Here is a 16,532-nt window from a genome sequence, read left to right as displayed (position 1 = left end):
AGACTCCGTTCAATTCATTTAAAACATCTGCTTCGAATGCACCTCAGTTGTGTAAACAGGAGCTACCAGGACCAAAGGGACCGCAGACAAGAACATCCCTTGGTCCCATATGCTGACAGCCAATTGAAATTTTACTTAATTCAAATTAAGTTGACAGCAGTAGTCTAACAAAGTTACAAGTGTTACACATTGCTGCATATAATATGTTTGCATACGGCTGTAGCACACAGTGCTGGCTTAAAGCACACCTGTCCTGAAAACAAAACAAAAAAAAAAATTCCTCTTCAGGGTACAGGTTACTAGGCATGGTGGGTGTTGTGATAGGTGGAAAGATGGGCAGCAGTCACTTTTAAAAATGAACAAATAAAGGAACAGTGGGAGAGAGGGGTAGGACACAGGACACCATTAGGCAAATGCAATAGCAACTTGCCAGACTCCTTGGGCAAAAGTAAAACTAGGCAGAAAGCAATACAGAAAAGAGCCTTTAAGCTGAACGCAGTGATCTGTATCTTGTAGCAACTGCTGTCTCCTATAGCAACAACTTGAATCGCAGTATCTCACTGCAGATACTCAAGCTTAGCTCACAGCTACTTGCTGGACTCTTCAATCTTCACTCACAGCTACCTGCTGTATTCTTCAAGCTTCACCCACAGCTAGCCGCTAGGTTCCTCGGACTCACAGCTTCCTGCTGGATCCCTCAAGCTTTACTCACAGCTACACACTGTTCACCTTAAAGCTTTACTCACAGCTACCCTCTGTACTCCTTGGATGAGTTCTCTCTTGAAGCTTTCCCAGCTACTTCTTCTCCCTTGCCTCCCAGCAGCGATCAGGCTCTCCTCAGGTCAAGCCCCTTTACACGTGGTTAGAACTCAAGCTTCAGTCCTACACCTTTGCTGCTGCTCCACACACTCCCACCCAGGCCCGCAGCCAGGGTGGAAAGAACCCCAATCACCTGATTCTCTCCGAATAAATAGACTATCCCAGCAGCCTCAACAGCCAAAGAAACCCCTGCTGATTGGCTGAGAAAAGCATAACCTGAATTCACTGTAATCTATCATACTAATGCCAAAGGTAACAGTGCCACCTATTGACAGAAGAGAAAAATCACAGTTAAACTCAAGGTTAGGAGAAAATCATTTGATCAAAGACTACAAATTAGCCAGGCCCGTTACCACCTAGCACAACTAAATTTACTAGCAGCCCTGTTTAGGACAAGGGTGCTACATAAACATTACAGCAACATTGTAATTCCTTGTTTGCACGCTTGTTCCAGGTCAGGGATCCAAAATGCATAGCATTAGCACAGCAGCCAGGCAGCTAGTATTTTCAGGAAAGGCAACCAACATGTATTTCCCTTGCTGAACACCTAGCTAATAGCTAAATACAGATGCAACGCATATGATGGAGTTTTTATTTTTTATTTTTACCTGTTATATGATTTGTATTTCATCTGGTCCTGAATGATACATTGTTCTGACAAACAGCACAGCCTTGTCTGGCAGGACAGGAGACCTGCTTTTTCTCTGCTGCCATTCAGCAACAATCCCTTCTTGTAATTCGCCAGTAAAGGAGAAGTAGCAAACTGATAAGCTCATCTTACTGTCACTCTAATCTCTCCTCCTATCTGCATGCTTCATGCATTGGGGCACAACTGATTGGCTCTTTGTGCTGCTTCTCCCCCTCACAATCTAGGCTCTGGTGTACAAGGACTGGTTTCAAATCAAATGTAGGTACGTAAACTGCTTGCAATTAATCCTGTATTAATATATACAGAGCTGCATTTATGTGGGTTTTTTTTATACCTGTCTGGAGCAAAGCTTTAAAGCCCAATCGCAATAAACTTAAAGATGACCCATTGGAGAAGGGCTGTGCCTGCACTGCAAAGGGTACCTGCTTGTTTAGTCTAGGGGAGAGTAAATGCACTTTAACTTATCTGGTCCTCCACCCCCCTAGCAAGTGGTGGTTCTCCCAGTCTTCTGATGGTGAAATGTCCCTCTGCATCATCATGTTCAATGCAGGGCTTTAGACCACATGGGGTAGAAGACGTTTCGGGAACTAGTCTAGCAGTGTGGAGGAGTGGAGGTCCCCTAGATCTAAACAAGAAACTAACTGTTGCAATTTGGGCACTGCCCCCCTGCAAGGGATAATGTTAATGTTTCCTGGAGTTGGGCTTTAAGAAGAGAGGCATTAACTATTTTAAAAATATTTTCTGGTTTTGGATAGAGCAGGAAAGTTTTGAATCCTGTCAGGTTTTTTTTTTTTGTATTTTCCTCACTGGGGTGGGATGGGGTTCCTTTCATTTCCTGTCCAAGTGGCACAAAAGAAGGTAAGATCACCTCTCCAAAGTGAGGGCTAAACTTTCACTGACAAAAATGTGGACCCCCCATCCCTTTCTGTCAAGGAGAAAATGAGGACATACAGACAGCAATAAAACCATAAACAGGAAGGTACACAACGTCTTCAGTGGTCCATCTATATAAAACAATTTGTTTCTGCAGTTATTTGGAAAAAAAAATGATGAGGTGTTCCAGCTTATAGTAGTGAACTAGAATAAGGAGACTTATGGATAGTCCTCAATCCACTTAGTTAGACATATTTAAAGAAGAATTCCAGATATTGATATTTTTAACATAGGTATATTGGTCTAGTTTGGACCAATGTAACTATGTACATACCATACCTGTGAGATACCTCTATAACCTGGAAATCACTTTATTAGACATTGCTACTACAAGGATCTTCACTAGCTCCCGAATCGTGTGTAGAGTGCCCTGCTGCATTGTTATCACAGGAGGCTCACAGCTCAGCAGGGGTGCCATTCAGAGATCACTTTGCACTCTTTCAGTGAAGGCAAAGTATTATCTGATTGGATGAGGTGGAGAGGCGAGGTGATTATCTCATGCTCTATGTCTTGTCCAATCAGAGCATGCTTTGCAATCATTGATAAAATGCAAAGCAATTTCTGAATGACACCCCTGATAAGCTGGCAACCGAATAGGAAAAAAAACAAAAACAAAGGAAGCACTCCCCTGATGTAAAACCTTCTTTTATTGAGGACATGACATAAAATAAATCCAATGTACTCACATTTTCCCAATGTATATATGCCTGTCATAAAGCTTGGGATCTGTGTAATATGGATACATCAATCCCTGCTAAGTACCTGCCGTCGACTTCTCCAAGTGCAGACTCAGATGAGAACAACAAGAGCTGCATGCCTGAAGAAAGAGGTCCGTCCCTCAGAAACATGTTGCAATATGCCTGGCAATCCTAACCACCTTGGGCTCACCTTCCCCTAACCTGCAGGCATGGTAACTCTGTGCTGCCAGCCAGTCTAGGATTTACCAGCGTCAGTGACCTGACAGCTCACTTACCACCAATTCAGTCAAAGGTTCTTGTTGTGTTCCTTTCTTCTCTTGTAGATACAATCCAGCTCAGTCTTCACTTGGAAGATTAAACAGCAGCCACTTAGCAGAAACGGATGAAATTTGACACAGATAACAAGCTTTGTGCATACATAAGAAAAATGTGAGTGCATTGAAAATAATTTTATGTTGTGTCCTCAATAAAAGAAGGATTTACATCAGGGGAGAGCTTTCCTTGTTTTTTCCCATTTCCTTGCTTTGGATACGGATTACTTTACAGACCTTTTTGGCAATTTTGGTATAGCAGCTGAACCTGTTGGACCTCATTACAACAGTAAACGGATGGAATGCCTCATTAGCACAGGAGAAGATCTCTTTTCTCTGTGAGTTAGCAACCTCCTGTGTTCACAATGCAGCAGGACAGCCACTTGGCATTTGAGCCAGAAGCTAGTGGACATCACTGCAATAACAGAGTCTTCTACAGAGATTTCCAGATTTTAGAAGGATCCCACAGGTATGGTATATGCATAGCTACATTGGTCCAAGCTAGACAAATGTAAAAATATCCATATCTGGCATTCTTCTTTAACCACTAAATGACCGGAAGGATTTGCCCCCTTAATGACCAGGCCATTTTTTGTGATACGTCACTGCATCACTTTAACTGACAATTGCGCGGTCGTGCGACGCTGTATCCAAACAAAATCTTTTTTTCCCACAAATAGAGCATTCTTTTGGTGGTATTTGATCATTTCTGCATTTTTTTTGCACTACAAACAAAAAAAATTTAAATTTTGAGAAAAAAACACAATATTTTTTACTTTTTGCTGTAATTAAATATCCCCAAAAATTGAATCACTAGGAACAGACAAGCTGTCTTTCCTCCCCTGACAGAGAAGGGATCTGTCTGTTTACATTGACAGATCTCCATTTTGTCTCTCTCAGGAGCGATCGCAGGCGGCCTCTGGCCACATGAATCAGCTCCGGCATCGATCCGCGGGCCCCCTAGTGGTCTTAAAGCGGCCGACGTACCATGGTGCTGATTTGCCCAGGAGAGCCAACCTGCCACAACGGTGGCAGCTGGTCTTTAAGTGGTTAATCACACATAAGACTGCTCCATACATAAATATCACATGTATGAATATAACAATCACACAAATCAACTGCAGATCAGGATGTTCGATGTTCTACAGCTATATATGTTTGCACAGACATTCATTACTGCTCCTTCTCATCGAGATTAATATTGGGACTGCCTGTTTGACACTCTAAATGGCTACTGTGGTATTACATTAATGTTGTAGTTCTGTGGAATTTACACATTTACAGCTGACAAGCAATTCTACAAGTGGATTGGAAAATCAATCAATACCTATGGATTATGCCATCTCACGCTAATGATGTGGTGCTTATACATCTGGAAGCAAACTGTATATTTCAAGACATTGAGGAAAGTACTTATAGAAGATTGACATGTTTGTATGTTTGAGGATAAGGCTACTGTGAGGGGGTTCGCTCGGTAGCGGGTGTGTGTGACCCCCTGGATGGGTTTACAACACAAAGTCAGGCACAGCAGACAGCGGTGTAGGTGCAAAAAACAAAAGATCCAGTTTATTTAGGCTACATGCAGTGATACATATAACAGCCAAACAAAATAAAACAAGAAAATAAATCCTGGTCAGCTTGACCTCTAACTACACACGTAGACTCCCTGTCTAACAACTGGGTGCAGCCTTGTGCTGCCCCAGTCCCTGTCTCTATTGTAGGGGTTTGCCACACAGGCGTTAACTCACCGCACAGAACAGATCTCAGACTCCCCAGTCTATACACACAAAACTGGTTCCAGGATGGAGCATCTCCCTATGCATGCTGGGGTTTTTTGTAGAGGTCTTAATGAGCCCACTTACTACAGCTGGGCTCATTAACTCTTCCCCTCTAATTGTAAAAGTCTGCATAAAGCCTGAATCTAGGACACACATATTTCCCATCCTGAATACAACCAGGTGATTTTACCTGCGTGCTGCCACATACCCCCCCCTCTTGTTTCAACCTTGGGGTTGTAACACAAGCAGCCAGACACGCATGTATCCGAGACAAAGCATCCACATTCCCCATTTTAACACCAGAGCGATGCTTAACTGTAAAGTTAAATTCCTGTAGGGCCAGGAACCACCTATTTACCCTTCTATTGGTCTCCTTGTTTTGAGCCATCCACTTTAAAGGAGCGTGATCAGTCACCAGGTCAAAGTGCCTACCTAGCAGATAGTACCGAAGGGAATCTAGAGCCCACTTCACTGCTAAACATTCCTTCTCAATCGTGGAGTAATTTATCTCATGGGACTTTAACTTCCTGCTGAGGTAAATGACTGGGTGCTCTTCCCCGTTCCAGACCTGGGATAACACTGCTCCTAACCCAACGTCTGATGCATCAGTTTGTACAACAAAGTCCTTAGAGAAGTCTGGTGAGTACAACACTGGCTGGCTACATAAGGCTGTTTTTAAGGACTGAAATGCTTCCTCAGCCTCTGGGGACCATTTAACCATAACCGACTCTTTCCCTTTTGTCAGGTTGGTGAGGGGCACAGCCTGAGAAGCAAAATGGGGAATGAATCGTCGATAATAGCCAGCGATTCCCAGAAAGGCTCGTACCTGTTTCTTGCTGTTGGGACGTGGCCAACTCTGTATGGCCTCGACTTTATTGACTTGGGGTTTTATCACCCCCCTCCCAATAGTGTACCCAAGATATTTGGCCTCCTCCTGTCCAATGGTACACTTCTTTGGATTGGCCGTAAACCCAGCTTCCCGGATAGAGTCTAGGACTGCTTGTACTTTTGGCAAATGTGAGACCCAGTCTGTGCTATGGATAATCACATCATCCAGGTAAGCTGCAGCATATTTATGATGGGGCCTCAGAATCTTATCCATTTTCCGCTGGAATGTTGCCGGTGCATTCTGTAACCCAAACGGCATTCTCTTATATTGGAATGCCCCATCTGGGGTTACAAACGCAGTTTTCTCCTTGGCCAACTCGGCCAGGGGAATTTGCCAATACCCTTTGGTGAGATCAAGAGTTGTCATATATCGGGCTGTTCCCAGCCGGTCAACCAACTCATCTATACGTGGCATGGGGTAGGTGTCAAATTTTGTAACTTTATTTAATTGTCTAAAATCGTTACAAAACCGCCAGCTCCCATCAGGTTTGGGCACTAGTACAATAGGACTGGACCAGTCACTCTGGGACTCCTCTATCACACCCAATTCCAGCATCCTTTGAACCTCCCCACGTATTGCCTCCCGTCGGGCCTCTGGTATTCTATAAGGTTTTAGTTTTACCCTTTCTCCTGGCGGGGTGATAATGTCATGCTCTACGCCAGATGTTTGTCCCGGAAGCTCAGAGAAAATCTCTTTGTTACGAAGTACAAACTCTTTAACCTCCTGTTGTTGGGGTTTCGATAAGGTGTCTGCTATTCCAACCTCAGGAACTAAGCAATCAGGCTGTACTTGTGACAAAGTCTCTGCGACTAGGGATTCCCTATCCCTCCAGGCTTTCAGCAGATTGACGTGATAGATCTGCTCCGGCTTTCGCCTTCCTGGCTGTCTAACCCTGTAGTTTACCTCACTAATTTTTTCAATTACTTCATATGGACCTTGCCATTTGGCCAGAAATTTGCTTTCAACCGTAGGGACTAGCACCAAGACCCTATCCCCCGGGGAAAAAGTACGTGTCTTGGCCCCACGGTTGTACACTCTCTGCTGTGCTAACTGCGCTTGGGTTAAATGTTCCTTTACAATTGGCATTACCTGTGCAATTCTATCTTGCATCAGGGCGACATGCTCAATCACACTCCTGTGAGGAGAACTCTCATTTTCCCAAGTTTCCTTGGCGATATCCAGCAGCCCTCTTGGGTGTCTCCCATAGAGCAACTCGAAGGGTGAGAAACCCGTAGAGGATTGGGGTACCTCCCTAATGGCAAACATCAGATAGGGTATTAGACAATCCCAATTCTTTCCATCTCTATCCACCACCTTCTTTAACATTTGTTTTAGGGTTTTGTTGAATCTTTCAACCAACCCATCTGTTTGGGGGTGATACACAGATGTACGCAATTGCTTCACTTTGTACAACTTGCATAATTCTTTCATAACCCGGGACATAAAGGGTGTACCTTGGTCCGTAAGCAGTTCCTTACAAATACCCACGCGGCTAAAAACAAGGGATAGCTCTTTGGCTATGGTTTTGGCCGAGGTATTTCGGAGAGGAATTGCTTCCGGATAACGGGTGGCATAGTCCAATATAACCAAAATGTACTGATGCCCCCTAGCAGACTTCATTATCGGACCTACCAAATCCATTGCGATCCTCTCAAAGGGGACCTCAATGATAGGAAGAGGTACCAGTGGGTTACGGAAATGTGGCATAGGTGCCGACTTCTGACACACAGGGCAGGAGGAACAATACTTTTCTATTTCCTTCATGACCCCAGACCAATAGAATCTCTGCAATACCCTCTCTCTGGTTTTCTCTGTCCCCAGATGACCTCCCAGAATGTGTCCATGAGCCAATTCTAACACCAACTTCCTGTAAGGTTTGGGCACTACAAGTTGCTCAATGGTTTCTTCTGCCCTTTGAGCCACTCGATATAGCAGGTCCCTTTCCATAGTGAAGTAAGGATAAGGGCAAGTCTTATCTGGGTTCACTAACTCGCCATCTATTTTCACCACATTTTCCCGTGCCTTTATTAGGGTGGGGTCTTTTAACTGTTCTGTGGCAAAATTTTCCCTGTGAACCTCAAGATCCGAAAACTCCACAGACGGCATGTTTTCATCTGAGGATGTTGGCTCCTCCCCAGTTTCTCGAGTTTCCCCCGCCAATACCAACAAGGGAAATTCAGGAGAGTCCTCACCACTCCCAGAGGAATTCTGGTCATCTTCCTGGTTTATAGGGGCACCAATGGGGGCCTCAGGACAATCCCAGAGTTCCCAGAATTTTGGAAAATCCCTTCCCACAATAGCATCATGTGGTAACTGAGACACTAACCCCACCTGATGAGAGAGGTTACCTTTGGGGGTCTCAAAAAACACTGAAGTTACAGGATACTCTCGGGTGTCCCCATGCACACAAATAACAGCCACCCTGTTCTTCCCAGAGACCTCTGTAGTAACTAATTCAGCTTTTATCAATGTTACCAGGCTACCTGAATCTAGCAACACATCAACATGTCTACCATTAATACACATTTTACATAAATGTTTCTCAGGTCCCCGAATGGCAGTGCATGCAACTGTCGCAAACAGCGACTGACGTCTCTCCCTTATAAAGTCACATTGCATAGGCTCATCCACAACTGGGCAATTGGCTGCAATATGTCCCTCTTGCCGGCAGCGGTAGCAAATAATTTTTTTCGCTGCCTCTTGCAGCATGGGCTTCCTGGGCTGCTCCCGCCAGACCTTAGGTAGAACTCCCACCCTCTCACTCTCTCCACCCTCACCCCTTGGAGTCATCTTACCCGCCACTGGGGATGATCTGGTCTTAGGGGGGAAAGTCCGTGAGTCCCTGGAAGAGGTGGTCAAGTTCTCTGTAGCCAAGTACCTCTCAACCAGATCCACAAGTTTATCTGCATTTTCTGGGTCTCCATGGCTTACCCATTTTTGGATGGCAGTAGGAAGAGCTCTCAGGAAACGATCCATAACCACACGTTCCACAATGTTTGGTGCGGTCAAAATCTCTGGCTGCAGCCACTTCCTGCTCAGGTGAATGAGATCATACATTTGAGACCTGGGAGGTTTTCCAACCTGAAAAGTCCAGTTATGCACACGCTGAGCCCGGACTGCCAGGGTGACACCCAGCCGTGCCAATATTTCTGCTTTTAGCACCACATAGTCTTTTGCTTGGTCAGGCTCTAGGTCATAATAAGCTTTCTGCGATTCCCCAGTTAACAGAGGGGCCACCAGTCCAGCCCATTGCTCCTTAGGCCACTTTTCCCTTTCAGCAGTCCTTTCAAATGTGGTCAAAAACACCTCCGGATCATCCTCTCCAGTCATTTTTGTCAGTAAACGGCTCACACCAAAGGTTGCGGTATTATTGTACCCACTTGCTTCATTGGTCTGCGGACGTTGCTGTAGCAATGTCTCTATTTGCTGTTGAAAATTCTGCTCTTGCGTCTGCAACAGGTCTATGAAGCGGGCTTCAGATCGCTGCTGGGCTTGTTGCTGAGCTTCCAAACTCTGCTGCAAAGTTGCATTTGTCTGCTGCTGATTTGCATTTGCCTGCTGCTGGGCTTCCAAACTCTGCTGCAAAGTTGCATTTATCTGCTGCTGATTTGCATTTGCCTGCTGCTGGGCTTGTTGTTGAGCTGCAAGGCTCTTTTGTAAAGCTGCATTTGTTTGCTGCTGGTTTGCATTTGCTAGAGCCAGCTGTCTCAGTATCTCCTCCATGCTGGCCTTAACAACAAAAAAAAAACTGCCAAAATTCTCCACCAACTGTGAGGGGGTTTGCTCGGTAGCGGGTGTGTGTGACCCCCTGGATGGGTTCACAACACAAAGTCAGGCACAGCAGACAGCGGTGTAGGTGCAAAAAACAAAAGATCCGGTTTATTTAGGCTACATGCAGTGATACATATAACAGCCAAACAAAATAAAACAAGAAAATAAATCCTGGCCAGCTTGACCTCTAACTACACACATAGACTCCCTGTCTAACAACTGGGTGCAGCCTTGTGCTGCCCCAGTCCCTGTCTCTATTGTAGGGGTTTGCCACACAGGCGTTAACTTACCGCACAGAACAGATCTCAGACTCCCCAGTCTATACACACAAAACTGGTTCCAGGATGGAGCATCTCCCTATGCATGCTGGGGTTTTTTGTAGAGGTCTTAATGAGCCCACTTACTACAGCTGGGCTCATTAACTCTTCCCCTCTAATTGTAAAAGTCTGCATAAAGCCTGAATCTAGGACACACATATTTCCCATCCTGAATACAACCAGGTGATTTTACCTGCGTGCTGCCACACTACATACAACACAATTGCAGAGAAAGGCAACCAAACTGATAAGGTACATGAAGGAGCTTGGTAATGAAGAGAGATTAGCTGAACTGAATGTATTCTCTCTTGAAAAGAGGAGATTCGGGGGGGGGGGGGGTATTATCAACATGTATAAATACATAAGTGGTCTATATAGTAAACTTGGTATTGAGTCATTCGGTTGAAGGTCATTACAGAGGGCATTTTCACATCTAGAGGGAAAAGAGATTTAATCCACATATATGGAAAGGCTTCTTCACAAAAAGAACCGTTAAAATGTAGAAAGCACTCCTTCAAGAACTATTTCTTGCCAGCTTAGTAGATTGGATTCATTTCTAAATTAACAAAGCACAACTGGATACCAACATTTATAGGTAAAAACACCAAAGATTGTTGATCCAGGGAACATCTCATTGTATTCTGGGGGATCGGGAAGGAATTTATTTTTCTCCCACTGGAGCAAATTAGACCATGGTTTATAGGGAGGTTTTCTTTGCCTTCCTTTGGATCAGCTGTAGGAACAGGATTCTGTAGATGGAGGTTTCTATTTATTTATTCTATTTTGTTTTATTCTGTTGAACTAGGCAGATTTGTATTTTCTTTTTGACCTTACTAACTTTGTATTTATGTTCAAAGTAGACAAGTGTATTTGTACAAATATTCAAGGATATACCTGCATATAACAGGTTATTTGTCTTCTTTATCACTGAGAGTGCAAGTGAAATTAATACCCAAATTTTGGGTTGACACGACAACAGGAATCTTCCAATGAGGACACTAGTTCTAGTGACAACCAAGGATTCCCCCACTTTGGTGGGATTTCCTCTCACTTCCTGTTTTGACTATGGGGCAGGAAGTGAAGGGGGCTTATGAGCCTCCCTTATTCTATCCAAAACGTGTTGCCAATTGTTTTACTTTAAGTCACCATATTTCATATTCTACTATAACTTTCGTTGTTTAATGTCAACCCTGTTTAATTACACTAGGGCTGGCCAATTTACTGACTTCTTGTAGCAGAACTCAACAGCGGTTCACCAAAATAAATTTTTCTGTTTCAAAGATCTTATTGTCTTTTTCGACAGAAAAAATTAACAGCAATGGTGACTACGCAGGGGATGTACAAAATTAGCAAAAATACAGTTAGAGAAGTTATAGGGAGATACAAACATGAAAAAAGGTGAAGATTACATGAGGAAACAATATGTGAACATCATGTGTGGATTCATAAAGGTCATAGACTTAAATAAGACCCCTAATTTGGTTATTTCAAAAGATATGGAAACAGGAGATTGATAATGAGATCAGGGGACATTCATACATTTATATCATGATGTAGTAGGTGTAGATGTGGAAGAACTAAGAGAATATGGGTTTGATTTACTCAAACTGGAGAGTGCAAAATCTGGTGTAGCTATGCATGGTAGCCAATCAGCTTCTAACTTCACCTTGTTCAATTAAGCTTTGACAAAACCTGAAAGCTGATTGGTTTCTATGCAGACCTGCACCAGATTTTGTACTTTCCAGTTTTATTAAATCTACTATGTATGGGGTATGAATAATTTAGCCTTTATCCTTGAGAGGATATAACAGGGATGATAAAAGAAAATAAAAGGGCAGACAAGAGAGTCTAAAAGGGGTAGGAGGAAATAAACAAAAAGGGGGGAACAGGGGAGGTGGTATAGAAGGGGAGGAGGAAGGGTGTGGGTGGGAGGATGGTGAGAAAAAGAAAGAGTATGGGGGAAGGGGGAGGGTCTAGAAATACTGCAAGTTTTATGCTGCATACTGATAATTGGACATTCCAACAACAAAATCCTGGATTTATTTATGATGGATGTTGGCTCAAACTTTTCTTGCATACACATGGTCGCAAACATGTTTTCGGAAATGCAGAATGCGGTGACATACAACGCATGTGATAAGCCGAGAAAAATGAAGTTCAGTAGCCAGTGTGGCTCTTCTGCTTGATTCCGAGCATGCGTGAAATTGTGTGTGTTGGAATTGTGTACACACGATCTGAATTTTTGACAATGGATTTTGTTGTTGGAAAATTTAAGAACCAGATTTCAAATTTTCTTGGTTGGAAATTCTGACAAAAAATGTCAGATGAAGCCCACACACGGACGGAATTTCCAACAACAAGCTCACATCGAATATTTGTTGTTAGAAATCCTGATCATGTGTACGGGGCATTAGAGTTTAAATTGATCAAGGTGTTTGATCGAAAGATGGAGGCAGGACGTGTGTGGTCTGGGGGTCCCAGATTTTGCCAAATTTAGGAAGATTGTTCATACAGCATGCAAAGGCGCACTCATGATTTAAAGGCTTCTACAGGGATTGTTGGTGATTTCTTTTGGTTCGTTTGGCTGATGTGAAGACACAGGTAAGGCTGCTTTCATATTGATGTGCTGCAGTTTGACCAGAATGCGGGTGAAGCGCAGCTTACCCATGTGTTTGGAATAGATTAGCTGTGCTTTCCCATGCAGTTATATTGTGTCCCACGGTGCTCAGAAAACACACCAAAATTCTTACAAGCTGCATCTTTGGTTCACTTCCAGAAAGAACGCGTAGCGTGTTCAAACCACACTGCATCAGTCTGAAAGGAGCCATAGTTACTATGGCTCCTTTAGTGTAAGCATCTCAATCTTACACTGAAATTTATTTTTCATATTACTTTAATTTAAAGTGGACCTTCAGTCATTTTTTTTTTCAACTTTCTATCCATTCAATCTTCCGCCCTTGTCATTTTAACTTTGGCTAGTAAAACTTTCTTTTTCATGCCTGTAAATACCTTTTACTGCCCACTTCCTGTTTCTTTTCTGGTCATTAACCCTCGGCTTATGACATTATGCACAGCTTTCTCTCTCTCTCTCTCACTCTCGTGAGAGTTTTCCAGAAAGGGAGGGGGGGGGGGTGAGACATTGAGGGCCAATGAGAGCTGCAGAGCTGGAGGTGTGCCTCTGTGTGTCTGTGTAAATCCAGGAAGTGAACAGGCAGCAGCTTCAGCTGCCCACAGTTAAAATGGATGCAGACATACTCAGTGGAGGGGGATTTCTGCAGCATATTTGGCAACTACAGAATCACATTATATATACAATAATATATCAAGTGGTTGGAGGGAAGCTTCAGAATGGTAAAGATGTTTTTATTATGTGAGCAGACTGTAGTTCCTCTTTTAAGTAAATAATGAGGACCTGACCTACAGCAACCAATGTTCATCGTAGTATCCAATGAGAATTCTAATTGTTTTCCAGGATAACTGCACTTTCATTACAAAATAAATAATTTAACAATGCCACTGTGACCAACCATTTTTATATACCATAAATATAAGTACCCTTAAACTGTTTTCAAATGCTGGCTAAAACTCAACTCAATTTTCTTGTTAAATCGCTCGACTTACCTTTGTGACGATTAAACCCATTCAAGTCAGAGAATTCAATATGATTCTCATCGGCCCAGTAGATCCGCTTGTTGACATAATCTATTGTCAGGGCTGTCGGCCTAGAAATCATCGTTTCTATGACAACGCTTTGGTTGGTTCCATCCATCCCAACACGCCCCACGTGTGGATATTCACAGCAGTCTATCCAGTACAGATACCTAGGCAGAATTAATAAACACAGCCATGTTTACACGAGTATTGCATTCTACGCGGAGCACACAGCACGCGCCTACTAGTAGGAAGCAGAATCTGAAATTCCCATCTGATTTTTTGCTAAACACATTCTAACCAGCAGGCTCCCTGCATAATATGGTTGAAGATTATTTGTGAAGATATTTTGAGCGTCCAGTATTATTTAGTAGACAAACATACACATACATAAAAAATATACCAAAAAAAGATATTTAAAGGTGCTCTTCTACTTCAATAAGGTATATACTTTAAAGGCTAAGTTCACATTTTATATAAAATAATAATAATAATAATAATAATAATAATAATAATAATAATTTTTTAGGAGGTAAAGAGAAAATGTGCATTTATTTATTTTTTTGCACTCTGAAGCATGTAGTGATCAGCCAATCGCAGGTGCAATTCCAAGCTTCTGCACACTCTCAGCACATTGTCTGCTTACAGCAGTATACCTCCCATATGGCAGACAATTACAGAATGGCAGGAAGAATCAATGTACTTTGAGAGCGTTCACCAGCACCCTTGTAGTTCATTGAGAACTACAGTACAAGCCGTTGATCGCAGCAACCAATAGTAGTTTTAGTTTATTCATTTACAGAACTTTGTGAGTGCATGATGTGGCTGTGTGGACGGAGCTCTGCACAGCCGCACTGTTTTTAAATTCTGACAGTGGGAGCGAGGCAATGATCCCCCACCCATATGTCATAGCTCATTCACTAAGCTCTGGGGCAATTTCCCTTGCAAAGTGTGACTCCGCTATTTCTATTTTATTTCTCTTTTGGTGCAGATTTCCTTCATCTCTCTCACATTTTGGCTGCCAATTTTGTCAAAAGTTTGAAAGACTTTCAGCATATATAAGCGATATTAGTGTTTGATTATTTATTTTGAACACAATTTTGTTAAATTGTTTTTTATTATAGTAGCTGCTTGGTTGATATTGTATCTTCAATGTGTGTGCTGAGATATCTATAGTTGTTTAAATATTGCTCAATTTTTGCCAGTGATACTAATATGGTGATCAGTGCACTGTGACTGTACTGATGACACTGGCTGGGAAAGGATTAACATCAGCGGCACTCAAAGGGTTAACTGTGTGCCTAGTCAGTGCTTTACTACACTGTGTGGGAGGTGCTTTTTACTATGGGAAGAGATAGAATTTATTCCCTGCTTTGCAGGGACACAAACTCCATCCATGTCCTACTGTCAGAATGGCAATCTGCCTTGTTGACATAGGCAGATCACCGTTCTGTCTCCCTGCCTAACAATCAGCGGGTGCCAGAGGACATCGGGTACCCTGCACCCTCCGATCGGCTCCCTCTGTGTGTAACCACAGCAGGAGTAAGCTGCTGTCAGTGTGCATGTGCACCCCATATCCGCAATATATACGTTATCCGGTATAGAGGTGCGGCCCTGTAGCAGCAAAGCTGTTATAGGGCAGACCTTAGGTGGGTCAATTTTACCATATGGATTTGCAACTGACATGCTGGCTGTTTTCTTCTAAAGGATTGTACTGCTGCTTGGCTCCCTGCTAGAGAGATCCATGCTCTCTATTTGTACTGGTGACCATGAAGACACCAATGGCAAAAACAAAAGCTTAGAGATTTAGCCTTCTCTTAACCTTTGTAAAAGAGGGTGGCTGTAGATATATTTAAAGTAAGGAAAAAAAAAAGAGAAAAAAAAAGACGTGGATGGTATGTATGTGAAAGTGCTTACATGTCCTTATCTGATAAAAGATAATGCTAGGGGGATGTTACAGTGATATACTGTGGTGTAAACCTTTTTTTTCTCTTTCTTTTCTATTTCTTAGGCTATGTACACATGATAGGATTTTCCGACAACAAAACCATGTCTTTTTTGCAAGGGATGTTGGCTCAAACTTGTCTTGCATACACATGGTCACACAAATGTTGTCAGAAATTCTGAACGTCAAGAACGTGGTGACGTACAACACATATGACGAGCCAAGAAAAATTAAGTTCAATAGCCAGTGCGGCTATTCTGCTTGATTCCGAGCATGCGTGGACTTTTGTGCGTCGGAATTGTGTACACATGCACGAGTTTTCGACAACAAGTCTTGTTGTCAGAACATTTGAGAACCTGCTCTCAAACATTTGTTGGCAGAAATTCCAACAACAAATATTCTATGGAGCATACACATGGTCGGACATTCCGACAACAAGCTCACATCCAACATTTGTTGTCGGAAAATCCTATTGTGTGTACGGCCCATTGAATATCATGCGCATTGTTGTTTCCCTTGTATGTCCCTTGCAGTTTATCTTTGCTTCAAATGGTTTTTATTGTGTAATACACTTCCTTTGTAATAATGTAAATACCAAAATTTAGCAGATAAATATTAAATGCACTAAACATTGATACATGATAGATAAGCTGGTCTAATTGCTTTTTTCTCATTATTTTCCTTTTGAGGGGTTGATTTTCTATAGGAGTGGAAAGTTCATTTAGGCAACTACCCAATCATAAATGGGAGAGCTAAAAAACAAACAAAAAA

General features: G+C 42.7%; 1 protein-coding gene across 1 annotated transcript in view; it reads right to left on the bottom strand.

Annotated features, from left to right (window-relative positions):
• The window catches only part of LRP1B (LDL receptor related protein 1B), a 2,110,020-nt gene that overhangs the window by 275,275 nt on the left and 1,818,213 nt on the right, over positions 1-16,532 (bottom strand). Inside the window, exon 60 of the mRNA XM_077447755.1 lies at positions 13,787-13,986. Coding sequence (XP_077303881.1) covers positions 13,787-13,986 — 200 coding nt within the window. The remainder of the gene's footprint in view (positions 1-13,786; positions 13,987-16,532) is intronic.

Source organism: Lithobates pipiens, unplaced genomic scaffold, assembly GCF_037356315.1.
Source record: "Lithobates pipiens isolate NorthernLeopardFrog02 unplaced genomic scaffold, aLitPip1_a1.2 Scaffold_22, whole genome shotgun sequence".
Lineage (NCBI taxonomy): Eukaryota > Metazoa > Chordata > Amphibia > Anura > Ranidae > Lithobates > Lithobates pipiens.
Note: the sequence above shows the minus strand (reverse complement) of the source record. Positions and strands in the feature narration are given on the sequence as shown.